This window comes from Sorex araneus, chromosome 5, assembly GCF_027595985.1.
Source record: "Sorex araneus isolate mSorAra2 chromosome 5, mSorAra2.pri, whole genome shotgun sequence".
NCBI lineage: Eukaryota > Metazoa > Chordata > Mammalia > Eulipotyphla > Soricidae > Sorex > Sorex araneus.
In genome coordinates this window covers 40,848,262-40,866,313 of record NC_073306.1, presented here as the reverse complement: position 1 = coordinate 40,866,313, position 18,052 = coordinate 40,848,262, and the positions used below count along the sequence as shown (strand labels likewise).

The 18,052-nt window shown below is 43.2% G+C and overlaps 2 protein-coding genes across 6 annotated transcripts in view; both read left to right on the top strand.

Annotated features, from left to right (window-relative positions):
• ZMYM4 (zinc finger MYM-type containing 4) overlaps positions 1 to 18,052 on the top strand; it is a 122,382-nt gene that overhangs the window by 91,607 nt on the left and 12,723 nt on the right. For all 5 annotated transcript variants that reach the window (XM_055137871.1, XM_004614261.3, XM_055137868.1 and 2 more), the window contains 5 exons: positions 2,550 to 2,603; positions 3,672 to 3,851; positions 5,141 to 5,235; positions 10,362 to 10,533; positions 10,726 to 10,815. In XM_055137871.1, coding sequence (XP_054993846.1) covers positions 2,550 to 2,603; positions 3,672 to 3,851; positions 5,141 to 5,235; positions 10,362 to 10,533; positions 10,726 to 10,815 — 591 coding nt within the window. The remainder of the gene's footprint in view (positions 1 to 2,549; positions 2,604 to 3,671; positions 3,852 to 5,140; positions 5,236 to 10,361; positions 10,534 to 10,725; positions 10,816 to 18,052) is intronic.
• LOC129404832 (UV radiation resistance-associated gene protein-like) lies at positions 11,077 to 13,664 on the top strand. Its single transcript, XM_055137872.1, has one exon. The coding sequence runs from the start codon at positions 11,266 to 11,268 to the stop codon at positions 13,360 to 13,362; it is 2,097 nt and encodes a 698-aa protein (XP_054993847.1). The 5' UTR covers positions 11,077 to 11,265; the 3' UTR covers positions 13,363 to 13,664.

Below are 18,052 nucleotides of genomic sequence, written 5' to 3'. Positions count from 1 at the left end.
TGAGATAGAATAGCATTTAGAATAGATAACTAAAATATATGTGATTTTGGTTTTTTTTTTTTTTTTTGGCTTTTGGGTCACACCTGGCGATGCACAGGGGTTAGTCCTGGCTCTGCACTCAGGAATTACTCCTGGCGGTGCTCAGGGAACCATATGGGATGCTGGGAATCGAACCCGGGTCGGCCGCTTGCAAGGCAAACACCTACCCGCTGTGCTATCGCTCCAGCCCCCATATGTGAATTTTTATATGAATAAGTTTTATCTGTCACTGATAAACCTAGAAGATAATCTTTTCTCAGTGTTTATGTCAGTCACAGATTTAGGTTATGATTTTACACAATAAGTGCTAAATGAATTTTGAACATCATAGCATTTTAAAAAATACTATCAAATTTGCTGTTTTGTTGCCAGGAAGTTTTTTAATACTGAGAGATGGATAAAAGCTTACTTATTATTCCAGTGTTTCTGATCTCCTTTTGCTCTTTATAATTCCAAAATTTGAATTCACTTACATGTGGATTTGGGAAGGGGAGTTGTTTGTGTGTGTATGTATATTTGTGCGTGTCTATGTATTTAAGATATTAATAGTCTGAGATATTAAAATACATGTATTTGTAATATGTGTGTATATATTATCTTAGGCTGTTGCTTCTATCTATAAATGCAGAAATTTGTAGCTTCTGAATCTGTACATTTATATATATAGTTTGGAAGCTTAGCTAGTTCCTAGTGATAGTTCTCATTTTAAGATCTCAAATCAATAGTTAGCATTTTGTAGGTGCTTCAAAGTAGGTAGTTATAATTACTTTACAGTAAGTGAAATCAGATGGTTTAGAAACACAAAGGAGAGGAAAGATTTTCAGTTAGCTGAGAACTAGCTCATTTACCTTTGTTTTTGGGAATAGAAGCACTTTGCTTGGGTTTAAAACCAAGCGCATTTGGGGGCTTGCCTCTTTCAATTCCCTGTTCTATTTGAACAGATATCTCTGTGTTTCTTTGCTTGATTGCTGGTTTACTCTCTCGAACCCATGTTCTCTCTTGAATACATTTTTACTCTCTTTCTCTCTCCTTACCTCTTTCCAAGTAAATTTTGTTCTATTTCTGTTGTGTGGGACTAGAGCAACAGTACCACAAGTAGAGGTTGCCTTGCATGTGGCTGTCCCAGGTATGACCCCTGGCATTTTATATGTCTCTCAAGCATTGCCAGGAGTGCAAAACCAGGTGTAACCCCTGAATATCTCCGGGTATGGCCCCTAAACAAAAATAAACCCCCCAAAATATTGAAAATAGTACCTTTATTAAAATAAAGTCTTAAAAAAACACTTCCAGTTATTTGCTTATTTATTCATTTATTTAATTCATTAAATCATTTGAGATAGACCATTATAAAGCTGTTCATGATTGGGTTTCAGTAATGCAGTATTCCAACACTCATCCCTCCACTAGTGTATGTTTCCCAGCAGCAGTGTCCCCAGGTTCCCTGCCATCAGCCCTCACCCCCCCACCTCCTGCCTGCCTCTGCCTCTATGGCAGGTGCTTTTCTTCTCTCTCTCTCTCTATCTCTCTCTCTCTCTCCCCCCTCCCTCTCCCCCTCTCTCTCCCTCTCCCTCTTTCTCTCTCTCTTCCCCCACCCCCCCAGTTTTGGGCATTAACACTTCTAATTTTTTTAATACTTTGAATTTTTCTTTTGTTTTTTATATTTTAGTTTCCATGCTCTACCCAGCAGTGCTCAGGCTATTTTATATCACTCCTGCTAATGCCTGGGGACAGTATGTGGCGCTATGAGTTCCAGTCAGGGTCTGCTTTGTGTGACAACACGCATCTTATCTGTGTAAAGTCTTTTAGAGCCAATGCTTCTAATTCTTGACTTTTTACTTTTGTGTTGGCTTGTTTGGGATTTTTGGGGGGCTGCTCTCAGGGATTATTTCTGGCTTTGTTCAGAAATCACCTTTGGCAGATCTCAATGGACCAAATGGAATTCTGGGAATTAAACTCTTGTGAGCCACATGGAGGGCAAGTAGCCCTTCTTACTGTACTGTCATTCTAGCCCGAATCTTTTTACTTTCTAAGTATCTATAGTTAAGAAAACTATATTCTGTTTAGTTTCATGTGCTGATTTCTCCATATAAGTTATATTTTAAGTCTTTCAGTCTTTCTTTGCTGTGATAATGCATATTTCGTATTTAGGAGAGAAAAATAGCAGTTAAATGCAAATTTATCAGTGGGAGGGAATGTTAGGGAAAAAGGGTTTCAAAAGCACAAGAGCATAAAATCAAAAGTAAAGGTTTTTCTTCCCTATGACTTAATTCCACTATGTAGAAATACAATTCCACTACGTAGAAATACAACCAGTTGCCAATGGCAATTTGTCTCCCTGAAACTTGTTTAATTTTCTACCAGTGTCTTAATTTTGTAGTGAATTTTTTTCTGCGCGTGAGGTGTTTAACTAGAATTCCCTAATATATTTCTTTATATAGTATAATCATTTCATTTGAGATGCAGTTTTGTTCTTCATATATAAATTGTCTTTTTTTCCCCCTGGTTTTTAGGATCACAAACTTCTGAACAGGAACTCTTTCTAGACACCAAGATATTTGAGAAAGGTTTGTAATTGTAAATTTTTTTTTTTTTACCCTGGTGTGGGGGTTACTGGACTGAGTAGTGCTGGCTGAGCATGTGATGCCTGCCAGGAGTCAAACTGGGTCTACTACTTGCAAATCATGCCCTTAGTTTAATTTCCCTGGTCATATATGCCTGTTCTTAGACATATTATGATCTTCATAATAAAGACCTAGGGGGCCCAGAGCTGTAGTACAAGTGAGTTCTTAGGGCATCTGCCTTGCATGTGGCTGACCCAGGTTTAATCCCTGGCTTCCCATATAGTCTGTCAAACCCACCAGGAGTGCTTCCTTAGTGCAGAGCTCTGAGCACTATCAGGTATGACTCCCAAACAAATAAAAAACAAGGACCCAGAGGCCAAAGGGATGGATAGCCGGTAGGGTGCTTACCTAGGATGCAGCTGACCCAGATTTGATTCCCATGAGGTCACCTGAGCAGAGTTAGGAGTAAATCCTTGAACATCTCTGGGTGTGACCTTAGAGTCAAATAATAGTAGTAGTAGTAGTAGTGGTAGTGGTAGTGGTAGTGGTGGTAGTAGTAGTAGTATTAATACAACAAATCCATAAAGCGTTCACATCGTTGGATTTAGTTTGTAATTCCAGAAACTTTTTCGGGGATATCAAGTATCTATGATTATGTGCCCATTTGCAGTAAAAATAATTGAAGCTATCTGAAATACTGGTTTCAAGGATTAATTTGAGATAATGCTTTAAAATGTTTACCAAGGTTATGAATATAGTTCTGTGAGACTGGTCCAGCAGTCATGTCAGTTTTCAGTATTCAGACATTTAGGAATTATCCTGAGCATATCAAGAGTCTTATCTTGAGGGCCAAAGGATTGTACAGTAGATAGGGTACTTACCTTTGCATGTGACCAACCCGGATTCGGTCCCCGAGCACTGGGCCTCCTCCTCTCCCCTCTCTCCCCTCTCTTTCTTCTCTCCTCTCTCCCTCCTCATCCTTTGCCCCTCTTCCCCAGTACGGCCTAAAAGGGTAAGGGGAAGGGAAAGAGTTTTTCTTGTATTTGAGGGCTTGTTTTATGTGTATTTCAGACCAAGGAAGTACTTACAGTGGTGATCTTGAATCAGAGGCAGTATCTACTCCACATAGCTGGGAGGAAGAGTTGAATCATTATGCCTTAAAGTCAAATGCTGCACAAGAGGCTGATTCAGAATTGAAGCAGTTCTCAAAAGGGGAAACAGAACAGGATCTGGAAGCAGATTTTCCATCAGGTTTGTACAGTGGTATAATCTGTTTCTCACCAATCCTATATTTTAGAAGGTTGATGCAACTCTGACTTGACATTTTCAAGGGTCAAAAAAATCTTTATAATTGCAGTTGCCTTCGAAGGTGTTAATTTGTACCATATTGCTTTTATAAGTGGCCTTTGCTTTTTTCCAAAAATCTGTATTTTCTTTTTTTTAATAAAAATGAGTTTTATTTGGAAATTTGGAGGTGGAGAGGTGTTGTGAGAGAGAATGAGCTCAAGAGAGAATGCGGGCTTCTCCACAGTGCGGAGAGAGCCCCCAAAACAGATCCCAGCATTAAAGTATGAAGGTATGGAAGTATACATCTCAGGATGGTACAGGTGACATATGCTCAGACACCACATGTGCTAAGCTGAAACACATGTGTTCGGGCATCATATGCATGTCAGGATTTTCTTTATTTTTTCTATTGGTCATGAAAAATTTCATTTAACTGCTATATTCTTATTTTTTTAATCACGGTGAGCTACATTTACAAAGCTTTCATGTTTGAATTTCAGCCATACAGTGATCGAACACCCATCCATCCACCAGTGTACATTTTCTACCCCAGTGTCCCCAGTATCCTTCTGCCTCCCAGCCCCCTTTCACCTCAGTCTCTTCCCCCGCTTTAATGGCAGACAATTTCTCTCTTACTCTCTATGGGCATAATGGTTTGCAATACAGATAATAAGAGGCCATCATGTTTGGTCCTTTATTTACTTTCAGCACACGTCACCTATCCCGAACGATCCCTCCAACCATCATTGACTTAGTGTTCCCTTCTCTATTCTAGCTGTCTTTTCCCCCAGCTCATGAGGCAGGCTTCCAACTGTGAAAACAATTTTCCTGACCCTGTCTTTACTATCCTTGGGTGTTGACATACTATGATATTTTATATTCCACAAATGAGTTAACTGCTATATTCTTTTTTTTTTTTTTGCTTTTTGGGTCACACCTGGCGATGCACAGGGGTCATTCCTGGCTCATGCACTTAGGAATTACCCCTGGCGGTGCTCAGGGGACCATATGGGATGCTGGGATTCGAACCTGGGTCGGCCGCGTGCAAGGCAAACGCCCTAGCCACTGTGCTATCACTCCAGCCCCAACTGCTATATTCTTAAGGATTTTTTTAAAGTGCAAAAGTAAAAATTTTATCACAAAATTATGAGTATAGTGTTAGTTACTTGATACTTCCTTCTTCCAATCTGTAATCTATATTTAAGTCTGTGAGTTATTTTTTTCTCACATTGTACTTTCCGTTGTCATTTTAGAATCCTTTGACCCACTTAATAAAGGACAGGGGATCCAGGCACGTTCTCGAACAAGACGACGACACAGGGATGGCTTCCCACAGCCCAGACGAAGAGTAAGCAGCACCTTAGTTTTTCTAGAGTTTTCTTTTCTTTAATTTATGTGATTTTTTTTTTCTTTTGGTACCTGTTGTTTACAAAACTCCATGGCAACCAGGGTCAGGAATTTTATACCTCGTTTTATAATCTCCCCCCCCCCCCTTTGGAATCAAGAGCTTTACACGTTTCGTTTGCTTGTTTTGTTGAGGGTAGGGGAGAGGCACACCCTACTGTGCTCAGGGCTTATTCTTGGTTCTGTGCTCAGGGATCACTGCTAGTAGCGCTTAGGTACCATCTGTGGCCCCAGAAATCAAATCCTGGTCTACTGAGTGCAATGCAAGAGCCCTATCCACTATATTTCTCTGGCCCCAAGAACCTTGTTTATTATTTTACATGTGTTTTAGCATTTTCTTTTGTTTCTTTAATGAAACTATTTTGTATTAAAAGCTGGTCTTTTGGGGAACTGTAGTTTCTTTGTTCTGGGGTCATGCTTAGGGCATAATGCTTTGGGGTTGCTCCTGATAGTACTTGGGGTACTTTCTGCCAGTGCCAGGAATTGAGTTTAAGCTTCCCACATTCAGAGATTGCACCTTAGCCCTTTAAACTGTTTCCGTAGTCCCCCTAAAAGGTCTTTAGTTATACTTGGTAGAGGGGCTGATAGATAGTAGAGTTTTTGGTAGGGCACTTGCCATGCATATTGCCAACTTGAGCTTGATTCCTGGCACTGTCTTATGGTCCCGAGTCCCACCAGGTGTGATGCCTGAGCATACCAGGAGTCAGCCCTGTGCACTGCTGAAGCTCTCCACCGTCTTCTCCCCCCCACCCCAAAATAGGAAAAATCCAGTAATCCTTGCTAGAGTCTTTCTCAGATCTCTGAATTTAGGGGCCAGAGCAAATAGCACAGTGTGTAAGGTGTTTGCCTTGAACTTGTCTGACCAGATTTTATCCTGGGGACTCCATACTGAGCCACCAGTAATAATTCTGAGTGCAGTGCCAGGAATAAGCACTGTTGTGTTGTCCTCCCCCTAGTCCCCCATTTTATTTATGTACAAAATTTATTCACTTAGATTTTTGGGCCACTTGTGGCAGTGCTCAAGGTTCCTTCCCGACTCTATTTTGAGGGATTACATGCTATGTCAGGGATTGAACTGGGGTCGTTTTTATGCAAGGCACGTGCCTTTCTCCTGTACTCTCTCTCCATACCTTATAATTAATGATTTTTATATATGAAAACTTTTGTAGAGGCCAGAGAGATGGTATAGGAGTTGAGACTTTTGCCTTGCATACTCTCAATACCTGCTTAGTTCTTGGTACTGTATATGTACCACCCCTTGCCTCAGCACTGCCAGGAGTGATCTCTGAGTATTGAGTCAGGAGTACCCCTGAGCATCACCAGGTGTGGCCTCCCCCACCTCTTCCCACCCCCCCGCCCCTCACCCCCCAAAAAAGAACAAAACAAAGCAGAAAATGTGTGTATAGAAAAACTACATCATTGGGCTGCATAATACAACAGGTAGGAGACTTGCCCTGCACGGGGCCGAACTTGGTTTGTTCCCAAGTATACCAGATGGTCCCCTGAACACCAAGAGTAATGGTAGAGAGCACAGAGCCAGAAGTAAACCCCGAGTACCCCTGGGGTAGCCCTAAAACAAAATCAAATTACATTACTGTGTCCTTTGATGGGTTTTGATGAATAGTATATTACTACCACCCAAATCATTCCATTTCCACTGTCCTAGAAACTAGAAAGTTTGGAAAAATCATACTTTGCAGGCCTGAGAGATAGTGCAAGCGGGTCAGGTGCTTGCCTTGCAGCTAACGAGCCAGGTTCAATCCCTGTCATCCCTTATGGTCCCCTGAGCACCTCCGGGAGTGATTCCTGAGCACAGCTGAGTGTGCTCTCCCCCCACTCCCACCCCACCCCTCCTCCTGAATTATTCTTTTGGATCACACCTGGTGGGGCTTGGGAAATCATTTGGAGTGCTGGGGATCAAACGTGGGGTGGCTTAATGCAAGGCAAGTGCCCTTCTGCTGTACTATTACTCTCCCCTCCCCCCTCCCCTTATTAAAAAATGCCTATTTTCTTTGTGAAGTTCAATTTGCTAATTTTATTAAGGTTATTTTTGTATAATTCTCTTGTTGACTTTGTTATCAGAGAATGCTAACATCATGAAATGACTTCTATTGTCTGAAAACAAATTACATAATTTGACCATTGGGTTCAATTTAGCCATTCAACTAGACTACTAAAACTTTCCCATAGAAATTTTTCTTGGGACAGTTATTAAACTATGAATTTAAATTTCTGTTGCTATTTAGGTCATCTCTTTCTCCTAAAGCAAACTCTATTAGTGACTTTTTTTGGGAAGGTGAGGTGGGGGCTTGATTTTTGGCCACAACACCAGGGTATACACCAGTTACTCCTGGCTCTGTTCTTAGGATACTCCTAGCAGGCTCAGGGGACCAGATGAGATGCTGGGTATTGAACTCATTTCAGCTGTGTGCAAGATAAGTGCCCTACCTACTATATTATCTCTGGCCCCTTGTCTGTATATTAAAAAGTTAGTTTGTTTCATCTCAGTTGCACATGTACAGTGTATCACATGAAGTATTATTCTTTTTTTTTTTTTTTTTTATAGTCTATTTTTTTTTTTTAATTTATTTATTTTTAATTAGAGAATCACCGTGAGGGTACAGTTACAGATTTATACACTTCTGTGCTCACACTTCCCTCATACAAAGTTTGGGAACCCATCCCTTCACCAGTGCCCATTCTCCACCACCCGTAAACCCAGTGTCCCTCCCACCCTCCCCAATCCCATCTCCCCCCCACCCCACCCTGCCACTGTGGCAAGGCATTCCCTTCTGCTTTCTCTCTCTAATTAGCTGTTGTGGTTTGCAACAAAGGTGTTGAGTGGCCGCTGTGCTCAGTCTCTAGCCCTCATTCAGCCCGCAACTCCCTTCCCCCACATGGCCTTCGACTGCAATGTAGTTGGTGATCGCTTCTCTGAGTTGAGAAGTATTATTCTTTTAATGTCTGGAGAATCCGATATTTATACTTTGGTATCCTCTTTACGCCAAAAAGATTTTAAAATAATCTTTTAGAAGAGTCTCATTTTGGGGTTGGAGTGGTAGTGTTGCTGATAGGGCATTTTCCTTGTGCAGGGCTGACCTGGGGTCAGCATCTAGAATACCATATAGTCAGTCCTCTGATAGCTGCCAGAAGTGATCCCTGACTGCAAGGCCAGGGGTAAGCCCTGAGCAGTGCCAAGGGTAGCCCAAACAACCCCCACCCCATAATAATAATAAAAGCCATATTTTTTTAGCAAAACAGATTTTATTTGGGGATTTTTTTCTTTCTTTTTTTTTTTTTTTCTTTCTTTTCGGGTCATACCTGGCAGTGCTCATGGGTTACTCCTAGCTCTGCACTTAGGAATCACTCCTGGCAGTGCTCAAGGGACCATATGGGATGGATGCTGGGAATTGAACCCAGGTTGGCTGTGTACAAGGCAAAAACCCTACCCGCTGTGCTATTGCTCCAGCCCCAAGCCATATTTTTTTCTCAAATTAAAAAAAACATATTAATCCTCTTCATTTTTAAAAAGTGGCTTTTAATTTATTCTGGTGATTTTTAGATAGAAATTTTATATTACTGGGGCTGGAGCGATAGCATAGCGGGTAGGGCATTTGCCTTGCACTCGACCAACCTGGGTTCGAATCCCAGCATCCCATATGGTCCCCTGAGCACCGCCAGGAGTCTTAAATATCCATTGTTTTGGTTTGTTAGAAAATTTGAGAGGTTTTTTTCTCATTTTAATTTAAGTTATTTTATTACTACTTTACCGTTAGCTTAAGACTTTATTTCACCATAACACAGGATGACACTGAAAAACAAATCCAGAAGCTCAAACTATACCACGATAGGGAAAATACAGTATCTTACTGAAATGACCCTTGCATTCTGTGTCCAGGGCAGGAGCCACGCAAGGGTCAGACCAAAAATGAGGCTTGAGCTCCATAAGGTCACACCTGGCAGTGCCAGGAGTCACAGAACTCAGGCCTCACACTTGCTGGGCATGTGCTCCACCCCTTCGAACACTTTATCTAGCTCATGTGGTTTCTTTTTTTTGTTGTGACTGGTGATTATTTACAAATGTATAATTTAATTTCCTGTGTTTGAGAATTTTCTTTACATTGTTTCATAATTGATTTTTTAAAGAAATTTATTGGAGCCTCATTTGTTGCAGATGAAGCCGTTTCTGTGTAATCCTGAGTGGTTGGTAATAACTATGACTCATGCTTCATTGGGTAGATCCAGGGTCTAGAACATTGTACTCAAGTGTTGATAATTGTATACTATGATCTTCTATATTAACAACTTTTGCTTTCTAAAACATACAGATTAGTGAGCCCAAAGAGATAGTACAGGGGTCAGGGCACTTTCCTTGCATGTGCCTCATCTCATTTTGATCTTCAGCACCTCATATGATACCCCAAGCACTACCTGGAGTGATCCTTGAGCACAGAGCCAGGAGAAACATCTGAACATCATTGGGTGTGGCCCTCAAAACAAAAAAATTATGGAGTGAATTAGATTATTTCTGAAGCTCCTTAAAGTTCAAAAAAAGAAAAAATGATCTTTAGGATCTTTTTTTTTTTGGGTTTTTGGGGAACACCCGGCGATGCACAGGGGTTACTCCTGGCTCTTCACTCAGGAATTACCCCTGGCGGTGCTCAGGGGACCATATGGGATGCTTGGATTAGAACCCGGGTCGGCCGCGTGCAAGGCAAACGCCCTACCCGCTGTGCTATCGCTCTAGCCCCTGATCTTTAGGATCTTAAATCTAATTCTTTTATCTGTTATTTGGGGGGAGGGATTTTTTTTTTCTTTTTTGGTTTGGGGGTTTCTTTGGGTGTGGGTCATACCTGGTGATGCTCAGGGGTTACTCCTGGCTCTTCACTCAATAATTATTCTTGGTAGTGCTCAAGAGACCCAGATAGGATGCCAGGGATTGAATCTGGATCATTAGTGTGTGCAAAGCAAGCTCAAGCTCCCTACCTGCTGTCCTATCAGCCCTAAGATCCCTACTCTTAAATATTGAAGCTAAATTTTATAGTCTGTAAATTTTTTAAATTTTTACAGGGACGAAAGAAGTCTATAGTGGCTGTGGAGTCCAGGAGCCTTATTCAAGGAGCCTTCCAAGGGTGCTCAGTGTCTGGGATGACGTTAAAATACATGTATGGTGTAAATGCGTGGAAGAACTGGGTTCAGTGGAAAAATGCAAAGGAAGAGCAGGGTGATCTGAAATGTGGCGGTAAATATCCAGCATGAATTTGTGTCTGGATGTGGGGTGGAGAGGCGTGGAGAATAGATACAAAAATTGTACATCTACTTATTTGAGATAAATACTGGTAAAAAAAAATCCCACAAAGTATTGGGTTTGGTTTTATTTAAGTTTTCCTTCTGTACTTAAAGTTCTCATCTTTTCTCATCTTTTTTCTATCAGGAGTTGAACATGCCTCATCAAGCCCGTGTTCTGAGCCCTTAGGAAATGCTCAAGATCACACACAAGAATCCTCAGAGCCAGGCTGTAGAGGTAGAACTTATTTCTCTCTTTATGACATAATTATTTTATTATATCCTTGTATATTGGCACTGGCACTGTTGTCCGACATGTTGTTCATCAGTTTGCTCGAGTGGAGACCAGTAATGTCTCCATTGTGAGATTACTGTTACTTGTTACTGTTTTTGGCATATTGAATACGCCACAGGTAGCTTGCCAGGCTTTGCCGTGCAGGCGGGATAATATCCTTGCATATTATCTATTTAAATGTATAACTGGGGGGGCGGAGGGGGTTGCACTGCGGTAATATGGCTCTTCCTTGAGCCCGCGGCGGCGGCGGCGGCGGCCAGAGCGCGGCTAGAGCAGCCCTGCCTCGCAGGTGGCGGCTTCCTTGGCCTCAGGGGCTCGGCGGGTCGTGGCGAGGCGGTGGTGGCGGATGTCGCAGGAGCGTGGGCCCCGCCGCGGGGCGGCCCCGGGCTCCAGATGAGCGCCTCAGCGTCTGTGGGGGGCCCGGTTCCCCCGCTGCCCCCGGGCCCGGCCGCCGCGCTGCCTCCCGGCTCTACCGCGCGGGCCCTGCATGTGGAGCTGCGGTCCCAGCAGAGACGCCTGAGACATCTTCGGAACATCGCTGCCCGCAACATTATTAATAGAAATGGCCACCAGCTGCTTGATACCTACTTCACTCTTCACTTGTGTGATACTGAAAAAATATATAAAGAATTTTATAGAAGCGAAGTGATTAAGAATTCCTTGAATCCAACGTGGCGGAGTCTTGATTTTAGAATAATGCCGGATCATCTTGATACATCTGTGTCTTGTTTCGTGGTGAAGATATGGGGTGGAAAGGAAGATGTCTACCAGCTGTTGATTGAATGGAAAGTCTATTTGGATGGGCTGAAATATTTGGGTCAGCAGATTCATGCCCGCAACCAAAATGAAATAATTTTCGGACTGAATGATGGCTACTATGGTGCTCCATTTGAACAAAAGGGTTATTCAAATGCTCACAAGAATATTCTTCAGGTGGACCAGAACTGTGTTCGTAATTCATATGATGTCTTCTCTTTGCTGCGGCTTCATAGAGCCCAGTGTGCAATTAAACAGACTCAGGTAACTGTTCAGAAAATTGGAAAGGAAATTGAAGAAAAACTAAGACTCACATCTACAAGCAATGAGCTGAAAAAAGAAAGTGAGTGCTTGCAATTAAAAATTTTGGTGCTTCGGAATGAATTGGAAAGACAAAAGAAAGCTTTGGGACGAGAGGTGGCATTGCTGCATAAGCAACAAATTGCATTACACGATAAAGGAAGTGCATTTTCCACTGAGCACCTCAAGCTTCAACACCAGAAGGAATCCTTAAATGATTTGAGAAAGGAATGTACTGCGAAAAGAGAACTCTTTCTGAAGACTAATGCTCAGTTGACAATTCGGTGCAGGCAATTACTGTCAGAACTTTCTTACATTTATCCTATCGATTTGAATGAGCATAAGGATTACTTTGTATGTGGTGTCAAGTTGCCCAATTCTGAGGACTTCCAAGCAAAAGATGATGGAAGCATTGCTGTTGCCCTTGGTTATACTGCACATTTGGTCTCCATGATTTCCTTTTTCCTACAAGTGCCCCTCAGATACCCTATAATTCATAAGGGATCAAGATCAACAATCAAAGATAATATCAATGACAAACTTACTGAAAAGGAGAGAGAGTTTCCATTATACCCAAAAGGCGGTGAGAAGTTGCAGTTTGACTATGGAGTCTATCTTCTGAACAAAAATATAGCACAGTTAAGATATCAACATGGATTAGGCACTCCAGACTTGAGACAAACCCTTCCCAACCTGAAAAACTTCATGGAACATGGACTGATGGTCAGGTGTGACAGACATCACACCTCCAGTGCAATCCCTGTGCCAAAGAGACAAAGCTCCATGTTTGCGGGTGCAGACATCGGCTTCTCTGGGGGGATCCCTTCACCTGACAAAGGACACCGAAAACGGGCCAGCTCCGAGAATGAGAGACTCCAGTACAAAACCCCCCCTCCCAGTTACAACTCTGCCCTGGCCCAGCCCGCACCCACCATCCCCTCCACGGGCGAGTCGGAGAGGAAGACGGCGGGTCTCTCCTCCTCCTTGGATGCCTCCTTGGACTTCTCCAAAGAAAACCAGAAAAGGGGCGTGGATTTGGGTGACAGCATGAACGGTGGCCACGTGAGTGCAGGTACTAGCCAGGAGCCCGGAGCCACCCTCTCTGGGCACCCAGCGACCATTAATGGCACGCTCCTGCCCAGCGAGCAGGCTGGCGCCACCGATGCCCAGCTGCTCGGGGAGTGCCACCCCGTCTCGGAGGCGGAGCTTTGCTGCGCTGTGGAGCAGGCGGAAGAAATCATCGGGCTGGAGGCCACGGGCTTCACCTCAGGTGACCAGCTGGAAGCCTTTAACTGCATCCCCGTGGACAGTGCCGTGGCGGTGGAGTGTGATGACCAAGTCCTAGGGGAATTTGAAGAGTTTTCCCGAAGGATCTATGCACTGAATGAGAACGTGTCCAGCTTCCGCCGGCCACGAAGGAGTTCCGATAAGTGAGCAGACGCCGTCCCACCCAGACCATGCCGCTGCCTAAAACGGAAGAGGAAACTGCACTGAGTAGAATTATGACACAGAATGAATACAAACGGAGGACACTCCTCAGAAATAAAAGGACTTTGTGGATCAAGTTGGGACTCAGGATCATTGTGTATTAGCGGGCCAGACCAAGTTAGGTTTGCTGGTGAGATTTTGCTTTTTCAGGCCCCGCGATTTCTTTCAAGGCACAGCTGGCGCTCAGGCTGAGTCACCTTCCAGATATCTGTCCGCTTTTTTTTTTTTTAATTGACATTTCTATGTTATCCTCAGAGGGAAGATGGTAATATATAAATAATATAACGAACTCACTTTTCATTTCTCCAAAGCATTTGCCTCGCCATAAGCTTTGGGAAAATTGAAAATTCAGAAAACAAAGTGATTTTTACCGTTCATTGAAGGATCTTTTGGTCATCCATTTGGTTGATGAATGAGAAGCACAAGGATCTCCTGTAGCCCGGCACACCAGCCCTATTCCCGCTCCAGTCCCCCAGCGCATCTCAGTGGCCAGGAGGTCTGTCCTGGGAACGAAGGTCGCGGGCCCTTCACCTCCCCTGGTCAGCCATGGCCTCGAGGAGCCCATAATTCAGATGAAAAACTTCACCGCCCGGGCGGCCCCTCCAGGCTCGTGGGCGAGGACGCCCAGCCTCCCGTGGGGGTCTGTTTGTCTGTGGACCGATGCTGCAGTCGGGAAGCAGGCATGCTCTCTGGCACTGCACGAACCAGACACAAATCCCCGTATGCAAATCCGACGTTAATTTATTCCATCTGAGCTGGAAAGAAAGGCATTGTGTATGGAGTCAGGCTGTCCAGGTGCAAATGGCAGGGCCACAGAGAGAGTTGGATTAAGAGACTGGATGAAGCATAGAAATTTACTGGTCTGTGTGCAATTGCTTAAATATTAAATTATGTTTTTGAAGTCCAAAAAAAAAAAAATAATAAATGTATAACTGGAATATTTTTGTGTGTGGATATTTTGTGAGCATGTGAGTTTATTTGTCTTGGTGCTGGTAATAGAAACCCAGGATTTTTGGGCCTGCTCTGGTTCCACTGAGCTATATTCCTGGCACCCTGGAATCAGAGTTTTGAGGAGTGAGAGTGTTTGGGCCACACCTGGTGTGCTCAGGGCTCATGCTAATTGCTCAGGAGTCACTTCTTGTGGTGCTCGTAGGGTCATATATTGTGCAGGGGATTAAATCAGGGTAAGATAGATGCAAGCCGTAGCCTCTGTATGTTCTGTTCTAAAATGTTAAAAAATGATTGGGGGTTGCTCCCAGTTCAGTGAGGATCATGAATGCTGAGGGACTCTCCAATTTGGGCCCTCTCCCTGTCAAGATTAAAAAGTTTTAACATTAGGGGCTGGAGTGATAGACAGTGGGGAGGATGGGACTGTGGGAACCTGCACGCGGCTGACCTATGTTTGATACCCGGCATCCCAGTTGGTTCCCCAAGCATCACACCACTAGGACTGATTTCTGAGTGCAGAGCCAAGAATAACCCCAGAGTACCACTGTGTGTGACCCCAAAAGCAAAAAAAAAAAAAAATTTTTTTTAAGGTCAAAGAAAAAAATCCTCCTGCTACTCTTTTTTCTCTTTTTTTTTTTTTTGGCTTTTGGGGTCACAGCTGGCAATGCAGAGGGGTTACTCCTGGCTTTGCACTCAGGTATTACTCCTGGCAGTGTTCAGGGGACCATATGGGATGCTGAGCATCAAATCCGGGCCAGCCGCATGCAAGACAAATGCCCTACCTGCTGTGCTCTGCTCCAGCCCCTCCTCCTCCTAATTTTAAAGAGCTACTATGAAGTTTGTATTTTGTGTTTTTTATGCATGTAAAAGAAATTTATTTCTTTTTCTAACATTGTCTGAGGCGCTCAAATGTATTTTTTGAGCCCTTTATGTCTTTTGTCTGTTTGCACTTATGTGTATAGACACCCATATATAAATCATTGTAGCGCCTATAATAATTCTTTGGTGATGGGTGTTTTGGGGCCACACCTTTTGGTGCTCAGGGTTTTCTCTTGGTTCTGTGCTCAGGGATCACTCCTGGCTGTGCTCAGGGGAACCATATGTGGTGTTGGGGATCAGTCTCAAGTCAGGTGTGTGCCTTACCCAGTACTCCTTTCCAACCCCAGTTCTTTGTTTTGGAACCACACCAGGCTGTGCTCAGAGCTCACTTTTTCTGACTCTGTGCTCAGGGATCACTCCTGGCTGACCGGGGGCTATCTGGGATGCTGGGAATTGAACCCGGGTCAGCTGCATGTGACGTAGCACCTTACCCCGTACTCTGTCTGGCCAGACCTTTTTTTTTTTTTTTAATTTTTATAGTGAATAAAGGTACAGTTACAAACTCATGAACTTTCATGTTTGCATTTTGTTTACATTCCTCCACCAGTGCCCATTCTCCTCCACCAATCTTCCCAGTATCCCTTCCACCACCCCCACCCCAACCCCCACCTCCCCATCCTGCCTCTGCAGCAGGGCATTCCCTTTTGTTCTCTCTTCTGTTGGATGTTGTAGTTTGGAATAGAGGTACTGAGTCTGGCCAGACTTTTTTTTTTTTTTTTGAGAAAAATACCTGGAAAAGCCTTTCTGCTACTATAGGAAGCAGCTTTCCCTGAGAAGCTCTTTGCTATGTTTTGGGTGCTAGAAAATTTGAATCAAATAAACCATTTAAATAGAGGAGCTAAATATAATTTTTTTTCTTTTTCTTTTTGGGTCACACCCAGCGATGCTCAGGGGTTACTCCTGGCTTTGCACTCAGGAATTACTCCTGGCAGTGCTTGGGGGACCATATGGGATGCCGGGGATCGAACCCGGGTCGGCCGTGTGCAAGGCAAACGCCCTACCCGCTGTGCTATCGCTCCGGCCCCTAATTTTGTTTTTTAATTTGTTACTTACTTTGGTTTCTGGACCACACCTGGTTATGATCAGGGCTTTCCCCTGACTCTGCACTCAGGAGTTATTCCTGGTGCTGCTCAGGGGACCATATGGGATGCTGAGGATCAAACCTGGGTCGGTCAGATGCAAGGCAAGTGCCCTATCCACTGTATTGTCTCTCCAGCTCTGAATATAGTTTTAGAACCCACATTGGTTTTGACTTCCTATTGTAAATCATTGTTTTAAATTTATATTTTGGCGTTATACCGCGGGGTGGTGAGTAGGGTTTGGCCAGTATACAGTACATGGTGCTCGGGCTGACTCCAGACTCTGTGGGGAGCAACATGATGCCAGGGATCTAACCTGAGTCAGTTGCAGTAGGGAAAGTCCCTTGACCATGCCCTATCTCTTCCCCTCTATACTTTGCTTCTAATAGTCTATGTCAATAGATTAGATACTTGAATATTCATGAGTCCATATGTGGCAGAAAGGATTCAATATGTCATCAGTAAATTTATCACCTTTCAGTTATATCTCTTGATACCTAAATGCCTGCATGTTCCTGGACTTTATTCTACCTGCTGTTCTGAGGATACATGTATCCTTCCTGATTGAAGCAGTGGGTTCTTGCTGTACTTTGTTGATGGACCCACTGGGTTCTTGCTGATCAAGTGTAATCTAATTGCTCTAGGATTACATAAACATTTCCCTTATTATGCCCTTTATTTCCCTCTCACATAGAGTGAACTACAACACTCATTTAAAGGGAAGTAGTGAGAATGAAGAAGGCTGTATTATACTGCCTGGCCTGAATTCAGTAGCCATAGAGTATGCCTACTTCTACTTCTCATTTACCCAGCAAATACTTAGTAAACCTCTGTCATGGATCAATAATTTTTATAAGAATAAAGTGAAAGATCATACATGATCTTTGCTGTCATATACCAATAATAAACTTTTGCAAATCTAGTTTAGGAGAAATTAGCTTGTATCTTTTCTGAAGGTAGAAGAGTAGTCACTATAAGAAGTATTTTAGTTAATTCTGACCCATGGTGTGAATCAACCACTTGCAGTATGTTCTTTTTGTTTGTTTGGGGTCAGACCCAGTGATGTTTAGGGGTTAATCTTAGCTCTACATTTAGGAATTACTCTTGGCAGTGAAGGGGGACCATCTGGGATGCAAGGAATTGAACCCAAGTCAGCAACATTCAAGGCAAACACCCTACCCATTTTACTATCTCTCCAGTTCCGCAGTATGATCAGATTGGGTAATTCTTCTGCCTTTTCAAAATTTATTCAGTTCACTGATGTCTTGTGAGATTTACCATGATCAGCCACTCCCACCCTTAAATTTTTTTTTCTGTTTTAGCCCTCTGAACCCCTGGCTTCTGTGTCTAAGCATGTACTTCCAAGAGTATGAAAATGTTACATTATTTGAAATGTTCTTTACTCAGATACATTTGAATCTAAGAAGACTATTCTTGGGACTGGAGAGATAATACAGTGGGTAAAGCACTTGCCTTGCATATAGCCGACCTAAATTTAACCCCTAGCATCGAATATGGTCTCAAGATCCACTTAGGGTGATCCCTAAATACAGAATCAGGACAGGTGTGATTCAGGGTCCGAACAGATACACAAAGCCACTTGGCATTCTTTTTCCCAATATCCTCAGAATATAATAAATCATAGTAAATGATTTTTATTGGTCTTGCTGCTTTTCGGTTTGGGGCCATACCTAGTGGTGCTCAGGGCTCACTTCTGGTTCTGCACCCAG

Excerpts from the sequence above, each read along its gene's own strand:
- LOC129404832 (XM_055137872.1), top strand. The coding sequence starts at position 11,266 with ATGAGCGCCTCAGCGTCTGTGGGGGGCCCGGTTCCCCCGCTGCCCCCG.